The sequence below is a fragment of the Phocoena phocoena genome, chromosome 20 (assembly GCF_963924675.1).
Source record: "Phocoena phocoena chromosome 20, mPhoPho1.1, whole genome shotgun sequence".
Taxonomy (NCBI): Eukaryota; Metazoa; Chordata; class Mammalia; order Artiodactyla; family Phocoenidae; genus Phocoena; species Phocoena phocoena.
The window spans coordinates 46,772,735-46,798,677 of NC_089238.1; the positions used below are offsets into that span (position 1 = coordinate 46,772,735).

General features: G+C 46.7%; 1 protein-coding gene across 1 annotated transcript in view; it reads right to left on the reverse strand.

Annotated features, from left to right (window-relative positions):
* Positions 1-15,328: 15,328 nt before the first annotated feature.
* The window catches only part of FA2H (fatty acid 2-hydroxylase), a 50,023-nt gene continuing 39,408 nt past the window's right edge, over positions 15,329-25,943 (reverse strand). Inside the window, exons 3-7 of the mRNA XM_065899278.1 lie at positions 25,599-25,741; positions 24,890-24,996; positions 18,390-18,562; positions 16,792-17,044; positions 15,329-15,408 (exon numbers count right to left, since the gene is read on the reverse strand). Coding sequence (XP_065755350.1) covers positions 15,329-15,408; positions 16,792-17,044; positions 18,390-18,562; positions 24,890-24,996; positions 25,599-25,741 — 756 coding nt within the window. The remainder of the gene's footprint in view (positions 15,409-16,791; positions 17,045-18,389; positions 18,563-24,889; positions 24,997-25,598; positions 25,742-25,943) is intronic.

The window sequence follows — 25,943 nt, forward strand, 5'->3', positions numbered from 1 at the left end:
TTCTGGAAGAAACAGATGGAATTTGTTTAAGTCTCAGGAATCTCCTGCATATTTACTACTGGGCTAAGGGTGTCTGTGATTTAAATGGCTGTAGAGGTCTCCCCATAAACTTCATGTAAGGTAGAGATGGCTTGCTGTCCACCAAAATCTTCCAGTTTTAGCTGGAAAGTGTTGGCCCAGCTAGGACTACATCTCCCAGCCTTCCTTGCACCTTGATGTGGCCATGTGACTAGTTCTCACCAATGGGGTGTGAGTAACATAAGTGTTACTTTGGGCTGAGTCAGGTTTGTCTCCTTCACACACTGTCAGCTGGTTACACAGGATGATGTAGCCCTAGGTGTGGTAGAGCCCAAGAAGGGAGAACCTGGATCCCGGAATCATCGCTTGGAGGAGAGCTGCTCATAAACCTGGAATATCTGCCATGGACTAAATTTCTATTGCATTTGAACCATTATATTTTGGGGTCTATTTATTAAATAAATTTAGCCTATTCTAACAAATATATCCTGCCAAAGTATAGGGGTGACTATAGGATAGTAGGTTGAAAAGCTCAGGCCCTTTCCAAATAAGGCAAGGATTACCTAGTAAGTCACCAACTGTTCAAGGATAAAGGGCCCAGTGGTGGAAGATCTAGTTTTTAAAGAGCAATCAGAAATTTGGATTTTTATGTTAAATCTCTCAATTTAAAATATTGCAACCAAGTCAAAAAATGTTTTAAAAACTGTGCAGTCCAACACTGTGTGGATCAAATAAAATACGTTTGTCAACTGGATATTGCCATGAAGCCTCAGTTTACTACCTTGGCCACAGCCGGCTGAGGATATTCAGGACTGTAATAGAAGTTGGCTTCTGCAGTCTCAAATTTTCTTTTCTGTCTCTTTTCCCAGTGCTTGAGCAGCCCTGCCTCCCTGGTCCTCACCTCCATCCCTCTCTACTGTGTTTTTAGCACTCTGTAAATTTGTTCCAGCCTCCCCATTGGCCGATGCATCAATAAGCCTTCATGTTGTAAGTGCTGACCCCTCAGAGGCATTTGCACTAAAGATTAAGAGACTTTTCAGGCCCAGAGGAGTTGAGGTAGACATCTGTGTTGCCTATACAGCATCCATTTCTCTACTTCCTATTGTTGCCCAAATTTTCTGTGACTATCTGCTCCTCCTCCATTCAGCAATCAGTTTGTGGGGAGCTGGCCCCACCCCTGGTTCTAAGGGTGAGACTTGTATCTAAGCCAGTGGTTCTAAACTGAAGGTGACTTTGCACACGCCCCCCACTCCCTGCTGGGACTTTTGGCAACGTCTGGAGACATTTTTGGTTGCCACGGCTAGGGGATGGGTGTCATTGACATCTAGCAGGTAGAGGTCAAGGTGCTACGATGCATAGGATGCTTCCCACCCCGCCCCGCCAACAAAGAATGATTCAGCCCCAAATGTCAATAGTGCAGGGGTTGAGAAACGTTGATCTAAGTCATCAGACAATTCCTAGTAGCTTATCACAGTGATTTGTTCAAAACTGGGCACCTGGGCTACTTTGAGGGGTACGTTTGCTGGGGAAGTTCCTGGCTCCCCTAAGCCAGCCCAGTAAGTCAGCTTCTAACTCTCAACCTCTCTCTGAATAGGAGTGAGAAAGCATGGAGCCCTGATTCTAAAGCTGTGGAATGAGGCTAACCTACAGATGGCAGAACGGAAAGAAAAGAATGAGTCCTCGGTGACAACATTGAGCCACTGGTGGTTTGAACTGACCCTGAAGTGTACCTCATTCCTCAATTACAGGTTTCATGAACCAATAATTTTCCTTATTGTTTAAGCTCCTTTGAATCGTGTTTGCTGTACTTGCAACCAAAGGCAACTGTGTTCAGTAATGAATGATGATAATAGCGATGATTACTACAGGCTAAGTGCTTTGGAACCACAAGCTCACTGTGGTTATCTGCATTGTATAGGTGAAGATCCTGAGGTAGGGAAAGGTTGCATTTAAATAAGTACAAGTCCACAGAAACGGTTGCCAAAGGACTTTTATTTTGGCAGGCAAGATCTTAGTTCCCCCGCAGTGGAAGAGCAGAGTCTTAACTAATGGACTGACAGGGAAGTCTCTCTAAAATACTTTTAAACAAAGTTAATCTCAACAGTTCTATTCCAAGAAGGTAATTGGTCTGGAGCCCAAATCTGGTTTAAAAGTATGAGTAAGAAACTAGCAGAAGCCAAACCAAATAAGCAACTAATTGATACATTTTTGTTGTTGTCTTAGAGTTATACTGATCTAACAAGAGAAGTAACAGGTATTAGGGCATGCCTAAAAAGACTCAATGGGTCTCAGGCTGCCCAGCTATTCACAGTTGCTAAGCAGAGAGCTTCAAGGCCATTTCTTGGGACTCCTGAGGGCAATGAACTATATACCTTTCTCTGGTCCACCGGAGACAAAGGCAGACGTGAAAATGTTGCTCAAGGAACCTTGAGGATTTCAGCTTCATAGCTCCAAGCTTCAGTTATCTTATTGCCAGCCTCATCAAAAAAGCCATATCTCAGAAACAACTAATCAAAAGATAATCGGAAAAAATACCCCACTCATCAAAGCAATAATTTAAAACAATACATTTCGCAGGAAAAGTGATAACGTGGTATGAGGAAAACCACAGAAAACAAAGCTTCAAGAAATGGAGAGGGACTTCCCTGGCAGAGACGTGGTTAAGACTCCGTGCTTCCACTGCAGGGAGCTCGGGTTCCATCCCTGGTTGGGGGACTAAGGTCTCGAATGCCTCCAGGCGTGGCCACAATAAAAACCAAAAAACGAAATGGAAAGAACTGTTATTTTCCTAGCTGGGAAGATTAAAAATGACAAACCTGGCAATCCTTTCCAAAGGTAAATCCAATTTAACGCAGCTCCAATAAAACTCGCAATGGCACGTTTTGGTACTGAAAGTAAATGATCCTCAAGTTCATTTGAAAGAGGAAATTAGTAGCAATAACAAGGATTTTTGTAATAAAAAGGGACTTACCTATAAGATATTATAATTACTAAAATTGTTTAGGGCTTATTAATTTTATAATTACTAAAATTGTTTAGGGCTTATTAAGTATAGGAAAAAGATACCAAAAGGATGAAAGGGAATATAAATACATATATACTTTGACTCAACAATGTGAATTTCTAGGAACTTGTGTTGTGGAAAAGCTCATGTGTGTACAGATAGTTGGATACTAAGGATGTACATTGAGGTGCTATTTGTAATATGTAAAACTGATAACAACCTTGATAAGGATATGTTACTTGCAGAAAAACAATGAGGGGTAAAAGTCACTAATTTTAAAAGTGAAAAATCTTAAAACGGTAGTAACAATATAAATCCTTTGAGAACTCTAATGCCATTTCCTCCTCCCCTCCGAAAAATGCCATCAAGCAACCTTTCCTGATGAGCCATTTTACATAAGGTTACTCTCCTTGTGTCTAAAATGGGCCCCCAGAAAAGGAAGAGGGCATTAATGATCAAGATCTGGAATCATCTCCCTTGGCAATGTCGCACTGTCTGGAGTTGTCTGTCTGGGCTGCTTGGTCAATTCTGCTGAGCTGGGTTCCCGAGGCCCTTCCACAACGACCTCCACCCGGAGCCCACCCCTTTGCCGCGCCTTCTTTAGCTGGAAGCGGTCGGAGACACGAGCGGGCGGCTCCACCCTCAGAGCCGAGGAAAGAAAACCAACTCGGTCCTGAGTTGCAGGAAATGGGACCGTGGGTCACCCCCACCTCCCACTGCGGCTCTCCCCTCACTGCTCACGAATCTGGTTGCGCCCTTCAGCCCCGCCGCCTCCGGGGACCGCGCGCGCCCCGGGACGACTGCCAGACTCACCCTTGTCCCTCCTGAGGGCGTCCAGTCGGTCCTGTGCACAGTTCCAGGCAGACACATCGGCTTCTCTTCTCGGACGACTGCCTTCCTCCCGGGCGAGAAGTCTGCGAACGCGAGACCCTGGGGGAAGTGCCGAGTCCCCGCGCCTCCTGCCCTCGGTGCCCGTGCCGCGCGCCCTGCGCTCCGCTGGCGGAGCGGGACTCACCCGACGCCGGCTGCCACCGGCCGGATGTGTCCCTTCGAAGTCAAGCGACGTTCGGCTCACGGCGCCTGAGCCCGGCCCCTCCACGTGTCCCCGAATCAGCTTTATCGGTGGCTGTTTTTGCCCTGAGCCGGCTAAAGGACTGGGCGTCGGACAGGGAAGTCTGGCCCGCCTTCTCGCAGCTTTCACAGGGCTCTTGTAGCCAAACCCCAGGCTCAGGGTGCATTGGTTCCCTAGAACCTCTTTCCATCTGGCTCAGAGCGAAGGATCCTTCCTTCCTCCTGGTATTCTCCCCTTGCCCTTTCCACACTCCCCGACCTTCCCCAAATTTCTCAGTAATTATTTACAGAGTACTCCTGGGGCCAGAGATTCAGAAAAGAATAAGGTCCCAGGAAACTATTATAACCAGGACACAGTATGGGAAAGATTAGATGAGCAAAAAACAGAGCTAGAGAGAAGGTGCTTGTGTCTGCTTCTCGGTGATTGAAAATGTTGGGGTTGGGGGAAGGGAGTGAAGGAAGAGACACACTTAAGCTGGGGTGGGGAGTTCGGCGGAAATCAACTTCCTCCTCTAAGGTCACTGCAGAGCTTTCTCTTTTGGTGCAAGTCATGTTTTATTACAGTTAGCTGTGTCCCCAGCTGGGAAGTCTGAGGAATGACATTCATTAACTCATCAGGCTGTTTCCTCTAAAAGGACAGAATTGGATTGTATGAGAAGACTTTTTGGATAGGGAAGACCTGGGTAGAGGACGTCTGGGGTGTTTATTCATTTATATTCTCCTGCTGTTTTCTCCACCTACTGCATTATCAGTTTTCTTCTTAGCTCAGGTTCCCTAGTAGCAGAGTCCAAAAAAGAGAATCAGGTACATTGTGATTTATTGAAGGAAGGCTCTCAGGATAGAGGGTAGGATAGGGCAGGGGGAGAAAATAGCTAAGCAAGGATGCGGTCTCAGTGCAGACTAGCTTCAGCCAGATTCCATGGGGAGGTCTGGAGCAAGAAGCTCTGGAGCAAGAGGCAGCTTCTGCTTTGAATAGATCAGAAGTTAGGTCACAAGAAGTCTTAACAAATTCAAGAAGATTGAAATCATACCAAGTATTTTTTCTGACCACAGTGGAATGAAACTAGAAATCAATAGAAGGAAAACTGGAAAATTCATAAATATGTGGAAATTAAACAACTCTTGAGCAACTATCCTGTCAAAAAAGAAACCAAAAGAAAATTAGAAAGTACCTTGAAACAAATGAAACACAACATACCAAAACTTAGGGGATGCAACAAAAGCAGTACTGAGAGGGACGTTCACAGCAATAAATACCTACATAAAAAAGAAGAAATCTCAAATAAACAACCAAACTTTACACTTCAAGGAACTAGAAAAAGAAGAACAAACTAAGCCCAAGGTTAACAGAAGGAAGGAAATAAATATTAGAGCAGAAATAAATGAAATAGAAAACAGAAAAATAATAGAAAAAAATCAGTGAAACAGTTTATTTTTTTAAAGATAAACTCTACAAACCCTTAGCTTCACTAAGAAAAAAAGAGAGAAAATTCAAATAAAAAGAGTCACAAATAAAAGACATTACAACTGATGTCACAGAAATAAAAAGGATCAAAAGTGACTGTAATTCCCTGGAGGTCCAGGGATTGGGATTCCAGGTCTTCAGTGCCAGGGGTCCGGGTTTGATCCCTGGTTGGGGAACTAATATCCCACAAAGCCCTGCAGCATGAGCAAAAAAAAAAAAAAAAGAGAGAGAGAGATTGTGATGAACAATTATATGCCAACAAACTGGGTAACCTAGAAGAAACAGATAAATTCCTAGAAACATACAGCCTACCAGGATTAAATCATGAAGAAATAGAAAGTCTGAACAGACCTATAATTAGTAATGGAGACTGAATCAGTAATCAAAAACCTCCCAACAAAGAAAAGCCCAGGGCCAGATGGCTTCACTAGTGAATTGTACGAAACATTTAAAAATGAATTAGTACCAATCCTTGTTAAACTCTTGCAAAAAATTAAAGAGGAGAGAACACTTCGAAGCTCATTTTATAAGCTCAGCATTACCCTGATATCAAAGCCAGACAAAGATATAAGAAAAGTACAGGCCAATACTCCTGCTGAATATAGATACAACAATCCTCAACAAAATACTAGCAAACCAAATCCATCAACACATTAAAAGGATCATACACCATGACCAAGTGGGATTTATTCCTAGGATGCAAGAATGGTTCAACATATGAAAATCAATTAATGTGATACACCACAGTAACAGAATAAAGGATAAAAACATATGATCATCTCAATAGGTGCAGAAAAAGTATTTCACAAAATTCAAAACTCTTTAATGATTAAAGACTCTCAACAAATTAGAAATAGGAGGAAATTATCTCAACATCACTAAGGCCATATATTACAAGCTCACAGCTAACATCATTCTCAGTGGTGAAAAACTGAATGCTTTTCCTCCAAGATCAGGAACAAGGCAAGGATGTTGACTCTCACCAGTTCTATTCAATATAATAATAGAAGTCCTAGCCAGAGCAATTAGGCAAGAAAAAGAAAGAAAAGACATCAAAATAGGAAAGAAAGAAGTAAAGTTGTACCTGTTTGCAGATTACATGGTCTTATCTATAGAAAACTCTAAAGACGCCATTTAAAAAGCCCACAAAACTGTTAGAACTAATAAATGAATTCAGTGAAGTTGCAGGATACAAAATCAACGTAAAAAATCAGTTGTGTTTCTATACACTAACAACAAGTTATCTGAAAATGAAATTAGGAAAACAATGCCATCTTCAATAGCACCAAAAAGAATAAAATACTTAGGAATAATAAATCAACTAGGGAGGTAAAAGACTTGTACACTGAAAACTACAAAACACTGATGAAGGAAATTAAACAATATACAAATAAATGTAAAGACCAGTGTTCATGGATTGGAAGACTTAATATTGTTAAAATGAGCATCTACCCAATGCAGTCTACAGATTCAATGCAATCCCTATCAAACTCCCAATGTCACTTTATAGAGAAATAGAAAAACAATTCTAAAATTAATATGGAGGGACTTCCCTGGTGGTCCAATGGTTAAGACTCCATGCTTCCACTGCAAGAGGTGCAGGTTCAATCCCTGGTTGGGGAACTAAGATCTCTCATGCAGCATTAAATTAAATTAAATTAATATGGAAACACAAAAGATCATAAATAGCCAAATCATTCTTTTTTAAATTTATTTATTTTTGGCTGCATTGGGTCTTAATTGCTGCATGCAGGCTTTCTCTAGTTGTGGTGCGTGGGGGCTACTCTTCATTGTGGTGCACTGGCTTCTCATTGCAGTGGCTTCTCTTTTTGCAGAGCATGGGCTCTAGGTGCACGGGATTCAGTAGTTGTGGCTCGTGGGCTCTAGAGCGCAGGCTCAGCAGTTGTGGCACATGGGCTTAGTTGCTCCGCAGCACATAGGATCTTCCTGGGCATGAACCTGTGGTGTCCCCTGCATTGGCAGGCATATTCTTAACCACTGTGCCACCAGGGAAGCCCCCAAATCATTCTTGGGAAAGAAGAACGAAACTGGAAGAATCACATTTTCTTATTTCAAAATATATTACAAAGCTACAGTAATCAAAACATTATGGTACTGGCATAACAGCTGACATATAGACCAATGGAACAGAATAGAGAACCCAGAAATAAATCCACATATATACGATCAACTGATCTTTGACAAGGGTGCCAAGAATACACAATGGGACAAGGATAGTCTGTTCAACAATTAGTGCTGGGAAAACCATATCCACATGCCAAAAAATTAAATTGAACCCTTATTTTATATCACTCACAAAAACCAACTCAAAATGGATTAAAGACTTACACATGACACCTGAAACTGTAAAACTTTTAGAAGAAGACATAGGGGAAAAGCTTTGTGACATTGACCCCAGCAATGATTTCATGGATATAACACCAAGAGCACAGGTAACAAAAATAAGTAAAATTATATTAAACCAAAAAGCTTCTACACAGCAAAAGAAACAAGAGTGGAAAAGCAACCTATGGAATGGTAGAAAATATTTTCAAACCATATATTTGATAAGGGGTTAATCTCCAAAATATATAAAGAACTCCTACAACTCAATGATAAAAAAATGAATAACCTGATGGGAAAAAATGGGCTAAGGACTTGAACAGACATTTCTCCAAAGAAGACTTACAAATGGCCCACTTGCATGTGAAAAAATGCTCAACGTTACTAATCATTAGGGAAATGCAAATCAAAACCACAATGAAATATCATCTCACACCTATCAAGATGGCTATTATAAAAAAGAAGAAGACAACAAGTGTTGGTAAGGATGTAGAGAAACTGAAACCCTTGCACACTGTTGGAGGGAAAATGGTGCAGTCATTATGGAAATCAGTACGGAGGTTTCTCAAAAAGTTAAAAGTAGAACTACCATATGATCCAGCAATCCCACTTTTGGGTATTTAACCAAAATAGTTGAAATCAGGATTTCAAAGAAATAGCACATCTATGTTCATTGCAATACTATTCACAATAGCCAAGAAGTGAAAACAACCTAAATGTCCATTAACAAATGAATGGATAAAGTAAATGTGGTATATACCTACAATGGAATAGAATTCAGCCTTAAAAAAGAAGGAAATTTTGCAATATGTAACAACATGGATGAACCTCGAGGACATTATACTAAATGAAATAAGCTGATCACAGAAAGACAAATACAGCATGACTCAGCTTATAAGAGGTATCTAAAACATCAAATTCATAGAATCAAAAAGAGGCATGGTGGTTCCCAGAGGCTGTGGGAGGGGGAAATGGGGAGTTACTAGTCATTGAGCATCAAGTGTCGGTCAAGAAAGATGAATAAGCTCCAGAGAACTGCTGTACAACATTGTACCTACAGTCAACAATAATATATTGTACACTTTAAAAATTGTCAAGAGTGTAGACCTCATGTTAAGTGTTCTTTCCATAATAATAAAAAAGAAATAAAAGGACTGTAAGAGAATATATGAACAATTGTACACCAACCAATTAGATAACCTAGATGAGACGCACACAAATAACCTAAGTGATTCAAGAAGAAATAGAAAAATTTGAACAGACTTATAACAAGTAAAGAGACTGACTCAGTAATCAAAACCCTCCCCCCAAAATAAAAGGTCGGGCCAGATGATTTCACTGGTGAATTCTACAAAGTATTTGAAAATGAATTAACACTAATCCTTCTCAAACTGTTTCAAAAAGATAAATGGAGAGAACACTTCCTAACCCATTTTATGAGGCCAGCATTACCCTGATACCACAAGAAAGAAAACTACAAACAAATACCATTGATGAATATAGATGAAAAACTCCACAACTAAATACTAAAAAACTGAATCCTAAAACACAGTAGTGGATTGTACGCCTTTTTATGACCAAATGAGATTTATCCTAGAAATGAAAGTGTGGTTCAACATATGCAATCAATATAATACACCATATTAATAAAACAAAGGAAAAAAACCCACATGATCATCTCAATTGATGCAGGAACAAATTTTGACAAAATTCAACACCATTTCATGATGAAAACAGCAAACCAGGAATAGAAGGGAACTTCCCTTTGATAAAGGACATTTATGAAAAACCCACAGCTAACATCATATCTAATGGTGAAAGACTGAATGCTTTCTCCCTAAGATCAGGAATAAGAGAAGGATGCTTATGTTCATCAGTGCTGTTCAACATTGTACTGGAAGTTCTAGACAGAACAATTAGTCAAGAAAAAAAACTTAAGGCGTTCAAATTGGATAATAAGTAAAAACATCTCTGTTCACTGATGACATAAGCTTGTATGTAGAAAACCAAGTGTCCAATAAAAATTTTACTAGAGCTAATGAAGGAATCCAGCAGAGTTGCAGGATGTAAGATTAACACAAAAATCAGATGTGTGTCTATACACCAGCAATGAAAAATACAACAAAGGAAATTATGAAAACAATTCCAATTACAATAGCAGCCAAAAGAATAAAATATTTGGGAATAAATATAACCAAGTAGGTGAAAAGACCTGTACACTGAAAACTACAAACCATTGCTGAAGTAAATTAAAGAGTTCCAGGTATAAACACCTGGACCGCCAGTCTCTTGCCAGTGCCTGTATTTGCAGAACTGGCAGTCAATATGCAAAAGAACACACTGATGCAGTTCACACAGATCAGCCTCACAGGGTACTGAGAGGGATGGGAAAGAAGGGGAGAGTGAATCTGGAGAGTAAATGGCAAGTATCTAGCCCATCTCATAATTCCTATGTCTGATGTCTTTGTCGGTGTATTTGTTGCATGTTGTTTCTATCAGCGTTTACTCATGGTGCCTTCTTTCCCTGTGTGTTTTGTTTTGTTTTTATTGTGAGCTTATAGTCCTTGGAATTTTATCTGTGGGAATTTTTTGAGGCCTGGATTGAAGCTACATATTTTTCCACCAAAATTTATAAGTGCTTCTCCTGAGAGCCTTGTGACTCCACCTGTCAGGGATATTTTACACTAAAATTTTGACTTGAGGTGTTTCAAACCACACAGTTTATGTGAATCCACGCTTCAGACCACCGTGAGGGCTATGCTTGGGGTTCTATATTCTCAAAAGAGCTTTTTCTCCACTCCATGCAGGTAATTTTACTTGCAGTGCCCTGGGAAGGTGGTTTTACTTCTGGTTCGCTCTTCCACTGCGGATCTAGCCTTTTGGGGTCTGTAGCAGACATGTCTGGGATCCTTGTCATATCCCTTCAGTCCACCTCTGGTCTTAACCTCAGTTGTGGTGGAAGGTTCTGTGGGAACTCAGCCACAGTTCTGGTGGATAGTTCCTAGCAAGCTCACACTCAGCTTGTACTGACTGCATCCCACTTCAATTGCATACATCTGTCTTTCTGCTTTTGTTCCAGGACCTTTGTCAAAGCCAAGGAATCTGGTTGCGTTGCATGCTGGGACAGCACACCAGTGAGAAGGGTGTTGACACCAATGCTCAACCAATAGGAGAGGAAGCTGTGGGTAAATGTTCCAGCCTCTTGTCCTTTAGGTGGACAATTCTGGCAGGTATTCTGTCTGCTTCTCAAGATGCCCCTGTGGAATCCATATGAGAACTTCAAATACTCATTCTTATTTGGCTCCCCCACTGTCTACTCTTTCCCAATTTCTCACTCTTTATTTCTGCAATTGCCTCCCAAATAAACTACATGCATGAATGCTCTTGTTTTAAGGTTTGCTTTTTAGGGAACCTAAATGAAGACAGCCCCCTACCTTTATGCTTTTGTCAAAATGATATTTTTTCTTCTTTTTCTTATCGCTCCTTCTTCCACCTCCCCCACTATAAGCTAATAAGGTGTCTGGGATGGAGTGCAGATGAGACTCTTGGCATTTTCCAAATTTCACATTCACCCTGTAGCAACCTTAATAGGTAACAGTTCATTGTGCCGTTATTACCTCATTGTAAAGAAATCTCCATCTGTTTTTGCAACCATCATATCTTTATAGAAAGTTAGAACTGGAAAGTTCATATGTATAGTTCCATCTTCCTCTCAAAAACAGTAGATGAGACAAAACAGTAAGTTAAGAGAACAGGTAAGGTGGAAAAGTGATGGAATTTTACAATCACAGACATCTAATTTCCAGTCATAAGGGGGCAGAGCCGCATGCTGTCACCAGAGGGCAGCAGAGGCCAGGGAACCGGTGGAAAACCAAAGCCCAAACAATGTAACCTGCCAGAGATCTGACAGAGACAAGACTAACACTTATTGGGGCCTGTTACAAGTTAGGCTTTGCACTGAGCACAATTAGAAACAGTACAAAGTTCAAAGACAGAGATGGGAGGCTAGAGCCAATGCAGGAGTGGAACGGAGTCAAGTTAAGAGGGTGGTTCTTCAGGTCGGCCGAGAAACGCCCAAAGACAGCGTGTCTGGAGGTAGAGCGAGGCCAGAAATAAAGATAATGGCTATGGCCCTGTCCACTGCTAGGGCAGCTGGGTTGTTACTAGAGAATCAGGTAAGTTGCTAGGGTCATTGAGAGTCAGTCAACCTGCGTATTTACTTTACACTGATCAGAATTTAAATGGCCCTTCGCCCATGTAAACATTAAACTTGCTTGATGATTTTTCTGTCTTCTCCCACTACAGAAATAATCACGTGCTCCAAGTTTCAGGCTTTCCCATCATGCTAGATGCGCTGGCATCTTGATAATGTCCCTTGCTGGCTTTAGCATCTAATCTTTGACTCCTCCTTGGGTCTCTTGCACTTGAAGATAAAATTCTCTGACTCCAGAAGGGACTGCACTGTGAGTGCCAACTGGCTTGAGGTTAAGGGCACTTTCTATATTGTTCTCTTCTGTAGGATGGGGCTCATTCTCTCCCTTCCAAGGCCTTGTGGAAATTCCTAACCCCCTGGAAAGTTCTAGCCAGCACAGCAGGAATCTCTGGGGGAGTCTGTCCAATATTCACTGAGTGGACCTTTTCATTAATAGATTGGCTTGTTTTTTGTTTTCTTTTTTCCCCCTAAATCTTCTCATTACCATGTTACAAACTCACATAGATTTTGGCACTTCTTACTAGCTCTGTTTTAATCTTTTTTTTTTTGCGGTACGCGGGCCTCTCACTGTTGTGGCCTCTCCCGTTGCGGAGCACAGGCTCCAGACGCGCAGGCTCAGTGGCCATGGCTCACGGGCCCAGCCACTCCACAGCATGTGGGATCTTCCCGGACCGGGGTACGAACCCATGTCCCCTGCATCGGCAGGCGGACCCTCAACCACTGCGCCACCAGGGAAGCCCTGTTTTAATCTTTTTAAAGAATTTTTTTTCCAATTAATTTTTTGCTCAAACTTGCTCATCTTAGGCCTGTCTCCGGTGGACTCGCATATTTACAACTAGTTGATCTCTTCCTTTATTCCTGCTTTTTGTTTCTTCCTTCCCCTGGGGAGTGATGCTCCATGGTTGGATTCCCAACAGCATCTAGGGAATGGAGGTTGGATTTCTGCTGCTTTGATGGCCTGATTCCAGGAGCTTGAGGGAGGATTGGCTCAGACAGGTCACCCTAACCTTTAGGCTGGGAGCTGCTCTCTCGAGCAGGGAGAGGCAGCAGGAGCAGGGGCCCCTCCATGTGGCCACAGTCTCGCCAACATCAGCTTGCCTCCGCTTTCATTTTTGCCTCTGCATCCTTGTGCAGGCGAATGCAGAGCCCATCTCTGCCGCACCTACTGAATGAGACTCTGAGTGTTGAGGACTTGGATCTGTGGTTTGATAAGTTCCATAGGTGGTTCTGATGTGGTGGCTTGGGAAGATATCCTGGGAAACTGTTTCACCCAGACTGAGCTGGCCTGAAGTTCTAGTTCCTACATTGGGCATTTGTTGCTGGAGCCTTAGAAAAGTCAACTAGAGTCTTAGCTGTGGTCTGATAAATTCCAAAAGAAACACCTCCCCTGTTGTGTACCAAGGCAGTTCGTGGGAGTGACGCCCCCTTATGCCCACCTCCAGGTATAAGCAGTGAGGGAGAGATGCTGTCTGCAGAGAATTTAAAAACAGTAACGAGGGAATTCCCTGGTAGTCCAGTGGTTAGGGCCTCGCGATTTCACTGTGAATGGCGTGGGTTTGATCCCTGGTCAGGGAACTAAGATCCCGCAAGCCCCGAGGCAGTGGCCAAAAAAAAAAACCAAACAGTAATAAAATCGAATAAAAAGATAGGGGTTGGTCTGATTTTTATCATCACTATACCCCAGCAAGTCTACACAACCTGGTCAGCGATCGAATAAATACTCCTTCCTGCTCAACCAGCCACACTCCCCAAACCCTTCTGTGCCTCCCTGGCCTCGACAAAGTCTGGTGAGTCGCCATCAGCAAGTAACACCTCATCTTTTTTGGTTTCTTTTCCAATGTGTTTATTTTTCAAAATATACAATTTATTTACACCTTTACTTCACAACGGTAGTTTGTATATTTATTCCAAAATCTTTAAATAACCCCACAGTAAACAGTACAAATCACAGGATCGGTCAAACTGCTTCCCTTTAGCCTTTACACACATCGAGTTTTTAAAAAGTTTCAAGTAGTAACGGTTTGTGGGTAAGAAGGGAACAAAAATAAGACAAAAACGTTTTTACATAAGCTCGACATGTAGGATTAGAAAGGGCAATCTGAGCAGCTACTTGGTCTGGGGCCCGACTAAGGGTATTTATATAGTTTATAAATAAGACCCTCTTATGAGCAGCGAGGGTTTTGGTTATGAGGAAGAAAGGGTGGGAACCTCGTCCGCTGGGGTGGAAGGGGCTGGGAGATAAGGCACCGCATCAAGGCTTCTTCTCGGCTTAAGGAGGCACTGGCTGGAAGGGTCCTGAGTGAGGCGGGCAGGGGCCCACTTACGCCAGGTGGAGGTCGACAATGGCTGGGGACAGGATGGGGCTCCCATCCATGGAGAGGTCTCTTTAGCCTCCCTTGGGGAAAAGCTTTGTGATTCCGGAGGCAGAGAGATGGCTAGAGCAGCTGGTGCTTCCTAAAGAAAGGGGCGTGGGCTCCCTCCAGCCTTGAGACCCGCAACAGCTACTCTCGGCCCACCTGCACAGACAGGTGAGGGCCAGGCGTGTGGGTGCTGGATGTGTCAAAGCCTGAGGCACCTGGTGATGCAGCTGGCATTTGTCATTGGCAGGGGACAAAGGTGCTGCCCCAGGATTGGGGATGGCCTGTAGGAGGCTTCCTGCTTTCTCCTCTTCAGACAGTGCTCCATCCACCTCTGCATCCTCCAGTCCTCAGGAGAACAGCCTGAGCCACCACACACTCCCTGGCAACAGAAGGTGGGGAAGACGAGGGCCATGGCCCTGCAGACCCCGCTCTTCACTGTCAACACTGGCAGCTCCAGGGTGCTAAGACACAGGTGGGACACCAGCTGGTCCCAGGGGTCAGTTGCCTTCACTCCCCTAAGGAAAGTCCCCACTGGCTGGGTCCTGAAGCAGTCCTGTGGGCTAAGGCACTGGGCGGGGGTGTGAGTGAAGAGGCTGGGATGCTCCAGGAGAGGGCTAGTCCCTGAGGGCCACTGGGCCACCAAGTGGACGTGACCCTCCTGTGCTGGGTCAGGAGGGCAGTCTCAGGGTTAGCCTCGGGCTTCAGGGTTTCCCCAGCACCCTCCACCAAGCCCAAGGACCGGACAAAGCCCGCACTGCCTGGTCAAGCAAACCTTCTTTGCAGGGTCTGGATGGGGGTGGACTGGGGTAGGGGCCACAGCGGGGCTGAGGGCAGGACAACAGGGCTGGGAGTTGTCACTGTATCTTCGGGTGGGGTTCTTCCAGAATAAGGGTGTGGAAAAAGTGATCCCAAAATTTAGTGCTGATGCCAAATCCTAGAGAGGGAGACAAATGGGGAGAAGATGAGGCATTCTTGAAGGAGTCAATCTGCTTGAAAGGGAGCCTAGCTGGGGCTAGCACGTGGGGAAGATTTCAACATCAGTCCCCGATGGCCTTTCCAACTCTCAGGGCCATTCTGGCAGGAGTCAAGAGCAGGGTACCAGTGTTTCTAGACTCCCAAGGATACCGTTGGAATAACCCCAAATTTCTTATCTGGCCTGGCTTCCTGGGAGAGCCTGGCTGCTGCCTGCCTCTTCCTCTCTCTGCCTCACACTCCAGCCGCCTCCTTCTCTTTGAAGATGCCAAGTTCATTCCTGCTTCAAGGCTTCGCACCTGTTGCTCCTGGGAGGCTCTTTCTCCAGACGTTGGATGCTGGCTTCTCCTAATTCAGGTCTCAGCTCTAATGACGTCTCTGCAGTGACACCTTCCTGGACCACTTTAGCTAGCATTCTGCTGTCCAGCAGGGTAGCCACTAGCCCACGTGACTTCTGAGCACTGGAAATGTGGCCTGAGCTATGGAGGGACTAGATTCCCAGTTTCATTTAATTTTAATTAACTTACATTTCAATGTAAAAAGCTATACTCGATTCAGTTACTGGAGAACTTTTAGGCACGTTTGGAGCAACTCATGTATGTGAATCTACTTTTTTGACTGTAAATTTTATAAACTCTAAATATGGATTAAGTATTTCCAATGAACGCTTAGCCCTTGAATGGCCACGGGCTTGTAAGTGCAAGATAACACACCGGATATCGAAGACTTAAGAGAAGGAAAGAATGTAAAATTTCTCATTAACAATTTTATTTTTTTTGGCCACGCCGCACGGCTTGAGGGATCCCAGTTCCCCAACCGGGGATCAAACCTGGGCCCACGGCAGGCTGAGTCCTCAGGCTGAAAGCTCTGAGTCCTAACCACTGGGCCTCCAGGGAATTCCCAATTTTTATATTGATCACACGTTGAAATGATAATATTTTGGTTGTATTTGGCTTCATAAACTATATTATTAAAATTAACTTCATTGGTTTAATTTTACTTGTTAATGTGGCTACTAGAAAATGTAAAATCCCATCTGTGACTCATATTCTTATTAAACAGTGTGGGTCCCCTCTCCTGCTGACACGGTTTCTCTAACATCACTTTGCTTTATTTTCTTTATGGCACTTATCACTGCCTGAAATGGTCTTTGCTATTTACTGGTCTCCTTGTTTGTCTGTCTCTGCACAGCCCCCTGCACCAGGGACTAGGATGGGAGTTCCACGCTTGCCTTGCTGACTGTGTATCCCCAGAACCGTGCCTGGCCCTGGCTAGAAGCTCAGGGGTAGCTGTCAAGTAAGAAATGAACAAACGAGGAAGTGGGGAGGCACCGGCAGGTCCTCACCTGACTGCTGATGTGCAAAGTGGTGCTTGACGTGGTGGGCCTTCAGGTTGTACAGGTAGGAGCCCTTGTGCGGGGAGCCGAAGTGCAGATAGTAGTGGATCATGTCGTAGATGACGTAGCCCAGGAGGCCACCTGCAAACACGGTGCCCCCCACCGCCTCGGGCAGGATGAGCCGTAAGAACACGTAGAAGAAAGCTATCACCAGAGAGGCTGGCACAGGGGGGAAGACCAGGCGGGACTCGTCGAAGGGTGCCTGTGGATGGAGGGGCTCATGTGTCAGGACGCAGCCCGGGGCCCCAGGGCCTGACTGTGGTCACACACAGCATGTCGGCCCAGAGGTGCTCCCATGGGGGATGGGACAATGCAGCCCAGACAGTCCAGGGCGGGTGTAGGCTTGGCACCCTCGGTGGCTTTGGGGAGGGTGGGCCACCAAGCCTAAAAGCCCTGGAGAGTCTGTCCCACCCCCAATTTCCAAGCCAGGATGGGACCTGGAAAACCGGCCAAGAAAACAGGGGTGGGTGTGATGTGGGCGGGATGCTCGCAGAGCAGAGTCCCTCTTTATGCTGAAGAGGCCCCTGTGGCTCTGGAATTTGCTCGGTGCTGGGGAGGAGGCCCAGCCGCCCACCCCAAGTACCAGGCGGGGCACCTGGACACGGCCCGAGGGTGATGAAGGTGCACACGGTAGACGATGCTGGAGGTGTTAACAGGCAGGTCCCCCACCCCAGGTGGCCTTCTTTTTTCCAAGGGGGTGTTGTCACAGTGAACCAGACAACAAAAGAACCTAGTCTTTGGCTCCGGAGCTTCACAAGCCAAGGGCCTGGCAGACAGGTAAGATTTTAGAGACTGTGTGAGTATTCTGAGGAGAGACCCTCTCTGGGCTGAAAGAGGAGAGAGAGAAATCAGGCGACAGAGAGCAATATACCGATGTGGGCCTCCCTCCCCTCTGACCAGGAGCAGCAGAACTTGCTGGCCATGTGCCAGAACACCAGCTCCAGGACAAAGAAGGAAGGAAGGGAGGGGGGAGGATGGAGACCCTGGGATAGGCCGAGAACAGCATGGTGCAGGGACAGAGAAGCAGCAGGGGGACACAACTTCCTCTGGGCAGACCTGGCTTCCAATCCCAGCTTCTGGGACCATGATGCTGCCCTTGAGGAGCCCCAGGGGGGTGGAGGGCTGACAGCACAGACTCTGGATTCCACAGGGGACAACATCCAGGTGTGACCTTGGGTGAATTCCTTAGTTCCTTTATTTCCCCAAGCCTCAGTCTGCCAGTCTGTGGAATGGGGAGAACGGTAGCACCATCTTCAGAATGAAGCTCCACAAGGGCAGTGATTCTTGACTGTTTTGTTCAATGGTGTCTAGAACAGTGGCCGGCACATAGTGAGCACTTACGTGAGCATTTACTGAACGAATGAATAAATGAAGGAATGAAGTTGTTGTGAGGACTAAAGTTGGACACACAGGCTCACGCTGTCCACGCCCAATGCAGCTTAGGACCCAGTCGCACCCAGTCACATTTCCCCTCGCTCTCAACCTGACTCCCACCAAGATGGGCAGCTCCCATGGGTGGGACCCGGGTGACAGCCTGCCCTGCTCACCTTGTGGTGCTGGCCGTGCAGGATGAAGTGCAGCACGATGAGGTAATAGCTGTCGTTGGGGGGCTTCATGTGGAACAGGAAGCGGTGGATGAGGTACTCTACTAGGCTCCAGAGGAGCAGCCCCAGCATGAAGAGGCCCGGGAACATGGACTCAGGCATGGCTACCGAATACTCTGCAGAGGGGCAGGAGAGAGGCAAGGTCAGGGCAGACAGCCCCAGGGCACAGCCGTGCCTGGTAGCTCCAGAGGTCCTGTCTCAAGGCCCCATCACCTTAGGAGCTGCTGCCCTTTGCCCGGCAGCTATGGGGCCCAGCCCCACTATTGAGGCCTTTGAATCAAAATGGGAAGGAGGCTGTGACGATCTATGCTGAGCTTAGGAGGAGTCCTCTCAGAGGACTGTTGATGTGGGGTATTACATGGATTTCCGATGTTGAACCACCCTTGCATTCTGGAATAAATCCTATTTGGTGGTGGTGTATAATCCTTTAATATGTTCTAGGATTCAGTTTTCTAGTGTTTCGTTGAGGACTGTTGCATCTATATTCATCAGTGATATTAGTTTGTAGTTTTCTTTCTTGTGGTGTCTTTGTCTGGCTTTGGTATTGGAGTAAGATTTGGCTAGACATCTGAGATCTTCCTTAAAGCGACTGTAAGAGGAACAGCTATGGCCAGCACTGGACCTTTACCTGGTGCTATGGTCGGAACATGTTCCCTCAAATTCATATGTTGAAACCTAACCCCCAAGGTGATGGGAGGTGATTAGGTCATGGGTGAATAGGACTAATTCCCTTATAAAAGAGGCTCGAGAGAACTCTTCCCCTTTCTGCCGTGTGAGGATACAATGAGTCTTTGACCTAGAAGAGGGCCCTCACCTGACCATGCTGACACCCTGATCTGGGACTTCCAGCCTCCAGAATCGTGAGGAATTCATTTCTGTTGTTTACAAGCCACCCAGTCTGTGATGTTTTGTTATAGAAGACTGAACGGACAAGGAAAAAGTGACCTTGCCCCAGCAGCATGGAGGAGAGGAAGGGGCGATTCTGATGAAGCCAGCAGAGCTGGGGGGCTATTGGTGGAAGATGTTAACCGCCAGGGACTGGGGGGCCAGGAGGGCCAGGAAAACCCAAGGAGAGATGGGTTCATGAACAATACTTCAAATCATAGCATATGAGGAAGATGCGAAAAACCTGAAGATGATTAGCCCAGAGACCAGAAGACTGGAGAGATGTAATTATGAAGTGTGAGGTTCCCCATGCCCAGCCCTCGGAGGACAGCCTGCAGTCCTTCCGGCTCTCGTTTCCTTTCTCTACTTCATCCATTCTTCGACTTCACCAACACTTCAGCTCTTGTCACAGTTTTCTTCATGTCTATGCTCACCCTCTTAGCTCTACTTCTTTTCTCCACAAGCTATTGCTTTGGCTATACTGGCTGTCTCTTTTAAAAAGGAGCAGCTTTACTGAAATATAACTCACATATCTTACAATTCACCCATTTCAAGTGTACAATTCAATGGTTTTTAGTATACTCAGAGTTGTACAACCATCACCACAATTTTAGAACATTTTTATCACCCCAGAAAGAAACCTATTACCCATTAGCAGTCACTACTCATTTCCTCCAACCCCTGACATTTCCCAGAGCCAGGAATCCCCTAATCTACTTTCTGTCTATTGCATCTGCCTATTCCGTATATTTCGTATCAATGGACTCATACAGTATGTGGTCTTTTGTGACTGGCTTCTTTTACTTACAATATTTTCAAGGTTCATCCACGTTGTAGCGTGTATCAGAACTTCATTCCTTTTTAAGGCTGAATAATATTCCTTATTAATATGGATGCACCACATTTGTTTATCCACTCCTCAGTTGATGGACAGCTGGGTTGTTTCTACTTTTTGGCTATTATGAATAATGCTGCTATGAACATTCATGTGCGATTTTTTCTATGTGGACGTATGTTTTCAGTTGTCTTGGGTACATGCCTAGGAGTAGAATTGCTGGCACCTACTGCAACTATGTTTAACTTTTGGGGAAACTACCAAACTGTTTTCTAAAGCTAGCCATTCTCTTTTTTTTTTTTTTTTTTTTTTGCTGTACGCGGGCCTCTCACTGTTGTGGCCTCTCCCGTTGCGGAGCACAGGCTCCGGACGCGCAGGCTCAGCGGCCATGGCTCACGGGCCCAGCCGCTCCGCGGCATATGGGATCTTACCGGACCGGGGCACGAACCTGTGTCCCCTGCATCGGCAGGCGGACTCCCAACCACTGCGCCACCAGGGAAGCCCGACCACTCTATTTTTGAATCTGTAACCCCGTAAGTTCCCATCCTGAGGTTTATGAATACCCAGAGTCCTTGGTCGGATTGCAGAGTGAACCTGCTAACATGGTATCCCAAACGATGCATCTGTGTGCATCTTTCTGGGGGTTGAGTCCACAAATTTTCAGATCCTCAAAGGAACTGGAACCAACAAGGTCTGAACACACAGCTCCACTCCCTGCCTGCTGGGATACTTGGCTTTCCTCCTCTTCTCTAGATGCCCTTTGTCAGGCTCCATCGTGGAAACTGCCTCTGTCCCCAGGGTCAAAACCTTGACCCTCCCCTCTTATATGCTCTCTGTTTGATCTAGGATGTCAGCCGCACCTGCCTGCTGACAAGCCCCAGATCTATGCCTCCAGCTCAGCCCCGGACGGCCACTTGCTACTGGGCATCTCCATGCAGCTGTCCACAGCCCCGCCTCCAAGGTCAGCAGCTTCCAAATGAAGCCAATCATCTTCTTCTTCCTTCCTGCCCACCCTGTCACCCCAGGCTGCACCTCAGTGCGGGGGTTAATGACTTCCACACATTACCTAAGGCTCAACTTATTCCTGTCTCCCGTGTCCAACCTGTCACCAAGCTCTGTCAGCTGCCTCTCCTTAATATCTTCTGGCAAAGTAAAAAAAAAGCCAGACACAAAAGACCACATACTGTAGGAGTCTATTTATATGGCATGTCCAGAATAGGCAAATGTAGAGAGACAGAAGTAGACTGGTGGTTGCCAGGGGCTGGACGAGGGGGGAATGGGGAGCTTCTGTGCGGGTGGGGTTTCCTTTTGGGGTGATGAAAACCTTCTGGAACTAGACAAAAGTGGTGGTGGTACAACATTGTGAACGTACTAAATGCCACTGAATTGTTCTCTTCAGAATGGTTCATTTTATGTTATATGTATCTCACCTCAATTTAAAAAAGAATCTCTTGGGTCAGTTCACTGCTCTGACGCTCCCACTACCTCATCACCCGGTGGCTGCATCAGCTTCCTACTCCAACTCTCCGCCCCTACATGCTGTTAAAACCCTCCTGTGGTGCCTCGTTCTCTCTAGGTAAAGTCCAAACCCCTAGCCTGGCACTCGAGCTCCCTTGAGACCCAGCCCTGCCAAACACATCCCTGCCTCACTGCCCCATCACCCTGTACGGAGGCCAAACCGAACCACCTGTGGCTCCTGAGATGCCCGCGTTCCCCACCCACACATATCTTTTCCTTTGCTGGAATTCCCTCCCTCCCCTCCTTACCCCACGTGTCTCCTCCTGTGAGAAGCCTCTGCAGACACCCTTTGCCCCGACCTGGGCCGGGTTTGAGGCCTGCCACATCATCCTTCATCAGGTTGAGCTATGGCTGCCGTTTTGCTCACTTGTCCCCACCAGGTTGTGAGCACTTTATGGGCAGAGTGGGTATTTTGTTCTGTGTCTCCTGTGTTTAACACAGCAGGTGCTCAGACACTCGTGGGAGATTCGTGGGCCAGCCCAAGTCTCTCTGGAGGGCTAGACAAAGATGAGATTTGACCCGTACTGCTTTAAGGGCAGAACAGGGGCAGCCTCTGGTTCTGTTTAAGAAAGCACTTCTGAAGGACTGTGCCCAGTGTGAATGACCACAGGGAACTAGGGAGTAAGGAGAGAGCCCAGGAAGGTGAGGAGGAGAGGTGACTTTCCTGCTCTGTGGACCAGATATCAGGCCCAGGGCCGTTCTGATAGACGGTTCCAAATGAGTCTCTAAGCTAAGGAAGGATTTTTCACACCTTGCCTGGAAAGTAACACAACGCAGCTAAGGTTCAATCCCCAAAGGACCCAGCCAATCTTTCTGAAATCAGGCGTTGAGCTGGTCTGACATCTCTCATCAGTGGGGCCTGCTGTGTCCACATCTGGCATGAGACACATGCCTGACAGCACTCCGTCGGTAGCCATCCAGCCCTGGCTGGGCTGCTCTGGTTGGCCAGGTCCCACTTCGAGAGAAGGCTGGACACCTCTGGGGTCTTTCAGGACACTCTGGTGAAGTGCAGGGAGCCTGGGCTTTGGATTTGCAGACCGGGGTTCAGATCCCGGCTCTGTACCATCTACGTGTTTTCTCAACAGTAAAATATCCTACCACTTGTGAAGGGCTGTTGCTAAGACAGAGGGAATATAACACCTGATTATGTGATAAATATATATCTTATATATAAGAATAATATACTGTATATTAATACTTATCATAATAATATAATATGCCTCATATATAACAAGAAGCTACTATAATTTTTAAATATAATGAGTCAAAGTACATCTAAGTTCCACACAGTCCTCCTTGTGCTGTGTTTTCTCAGTTCTCCTTGCAGGGCTCTGGAGGATCCCTGGTTGGGGGAGAAGGAGTTTCCCAGCTCCCCCGCCCCAGAGTGCAGGAGCCCTTCCTCGCTGTGTAGCTCTCTTGTCAGCAGGGAAAGGACTGGACATACAGAAGCATTCCCTGGCCACAGACTTTGGTCTTGACCTTTGCTGGGGCTCCCACCACAATTGCATGGAGGCCTGAATCCTTGCCTAGGACGCTGCTCTGCACTCACTCTAACGTGCCTCCAGGAACTGCGCTGGGGGCCAGCCTGGATGTGCAGAAGCCCTCTACTTTCCAAAGCATTTTCACACATGCACCTAGGAATTTCAGCCTTGCACTGGTGTCTCCATGCAGCTTCCACTGTTCCTTGGCACCCTGAGTCTCCTGCATTTACTCCAGTGTACCCTTTGTCCAGCAGCTGTGCTGGGACCCTGCTGAGTTTCCACTCGCCTTGCTTTGTGGCTCTATTTTTTTCTGCCTGTGGCCTGTGCCTTGCCTGATGAGCTGCAGGTGAGGGAGGCGTGTGCGGCTCTCATGCCACCATCGCTGGCATCATGGTCACAGCCCCGTTAACCCCCTACACTAGACCTTTATTAGACAGCACATTTCAGCTCTCTGCAGAGGCCCGTGGTTCTGATGAAGCCATCGAATCACCCTCCCTGCCTCGCAGAAAAGTCCCCTCCTATAGGTCAAGTCTCCGCCCGCCCCCTCACCCCAGCATCACCCCCGTCAGCCCATCAGGCCGGAGCTGGTACCGAGTGGCATCTCTGGAGGAATCCTGCAAAGGGACCTGGGCCAAAGCTCTGGCATCCCACTCCCCCTCTGGCCCCAGCCCTGGCGGCCCTGCCACTGTTGGTGATTGTTAGGGGAGCGCCCGGCAGACAGTGGGTGATTCAGTGAGCAGGACGTCTCAGCAACAAGCTCTGTGCTGTGCCTGAGCTATTCAGCGTGGGCAGAAAAGGGTAACCTTGGCTCGAGGGGTGCACACATTAACCCTGGGGGACCGGGAGCAGCCTGGGCTCTGGGGAACTTCCTGCAGCTGGCTCAGCACCTCCCCATCCTGGACCAGGTGGTAAAACTGGGGCTCCAGGTGCTGTGGCTGTGGCCCCTCTCATCCAAACCATTCAGCCCTCAACTTCTGCTCCTGGGGGAGGCGGGCAGGAGACAGCCTCGGAGTGTGGAGAGAAGGAGCCTCTGTCTGGCAGCGACAGGGGTTCAGAGGCTCACAGTTGGGAACATGACATGTGATCAGGAGAGGAAAGCCCACCTGAGCTATTCCCAGCACCCCTCTCCCACCTGTCCCCCTACCCGGCCTCTGTCTGAGCCATTTGCCATGGGCAAGCACTTCCCCAAGACAGGTTCTGCCAGGACGGACAGATTACCTGGGCAGGTGACAGATTACCTGGAGACCAAAGGTAGGTGATGAACTTGGGAGGCAGGCTGGCAGAAGAGGCCCAAACCTGTGGCTGCCCTGAGAGACTCAGCCTCACAGGCTCTTTGGAAGTCACCCCATGTCAGCCCTTCTCTCTGTCCCCTGCCCACCTGGGTGGCACCTAGCATCTACATCCCAGCCACGTGACCCTGAATTGCTCACTTGACTTCCTGAGGTTCCATTTCCTTATCTCTAAAGGGGTGTACCTTTCTTGTGGGGCTGTTGGGAGGGTTAAATGAGATGGTCCCTGGAAAGCACCAGGCATGTGATAAGTGCTCAGTAGAGGTTAGTGGGTTGCTACTCTGAGTCAGGGCTTCTGCCGCCGGGCCTTTGCCCTGGGGGACATTCTAGGACACTCTGGGATCCTTCTCTCCCAGGCTCTAATCTGTGTTCTGTTCGTGTACCATTCCAAGTTCAGCTCCCTGCTGTGCCACCTGGTGAAATGACTTCATTTACCTGTGGTGAAGGACGTGAAGAGTCGGACGTTGCCCTGGGCGAGGGTTCGGTAGTAGGACCAACTGAGATACAGCATCAGGGGAACCCAGATGATAGGGACACTGTACCTGCAGGAAGGTCGTCAGGGTGAGAGATATACATGCACAGAAGCTCGAGAGGGTCCAACTTCCCTAGAGACACACCTCTCAACTAGAGGGGGATGAGATGATACCAAAGCATGTGCACAAAGCATATGGAGACCTGTGGTCCAGGGGACACTGATGTGGGGGATGGGGAGGGGAGGAGGAGAAAAGAAGAGAGAAGCTGTGAGTCTGTCTCAGTCTCTGAGATGAATTACTGGCAGGAAAAAAAAAAAAAGTCCTTCTGGCTAACAGTGCAGCTAGATAGGTGCTGACCTCTTGTGGCAGAGGGGCTAATTGCAGGCAAAATAGTCTGCCATGGTCAGGGAAGGCTAGAAACCCCTCACAGGAGTCTGGAATAGAACAGAAGTGACATTCAAAGTGGTTTCTGGCTACATGTTCGATTGTCACTCAGTGGACAAAATCATGCATACGAATGGATTATGCCTATGGCATGTTCCACTATTGCCAAGAGCTTACAGTATAGCTCTGGGCTCCAGGGAGGGATCCATTTGACCCTTCCTCTTTGCATCTGACTGACACCATCAGGAGAGAGGGATAGCCCACCATGGTCCGAGAGCAGGGCTCACCAGACAGTCTTGCTGAGGGCCTCGACGAGATCTGAGTGGAAGAGGCGGATGGGCCTGGTCACCGGCTGGTGGACCCACTCATCGTACTTCTCTCCCAAGTGGCCTACCTGCCACAGTAGGGGCTTCTGCCAGTCTACCAGGTCCTGCAAGAGATAAAGTCAAGTGGACACTTGAAATTCACACCTGTGCATATTTGTTCTCCCATCTCCTGGTTACAGCATCCTACTCCCCAGCCCCACCTCAGCTTATGTGGTCTGTATGGAGCTACCAACCCTCCTGCTCCAGTGCTTGGGGACTAACTGTTCATCCCAACACGAGGGCCACAGAAATGGGATCCAGGATAGG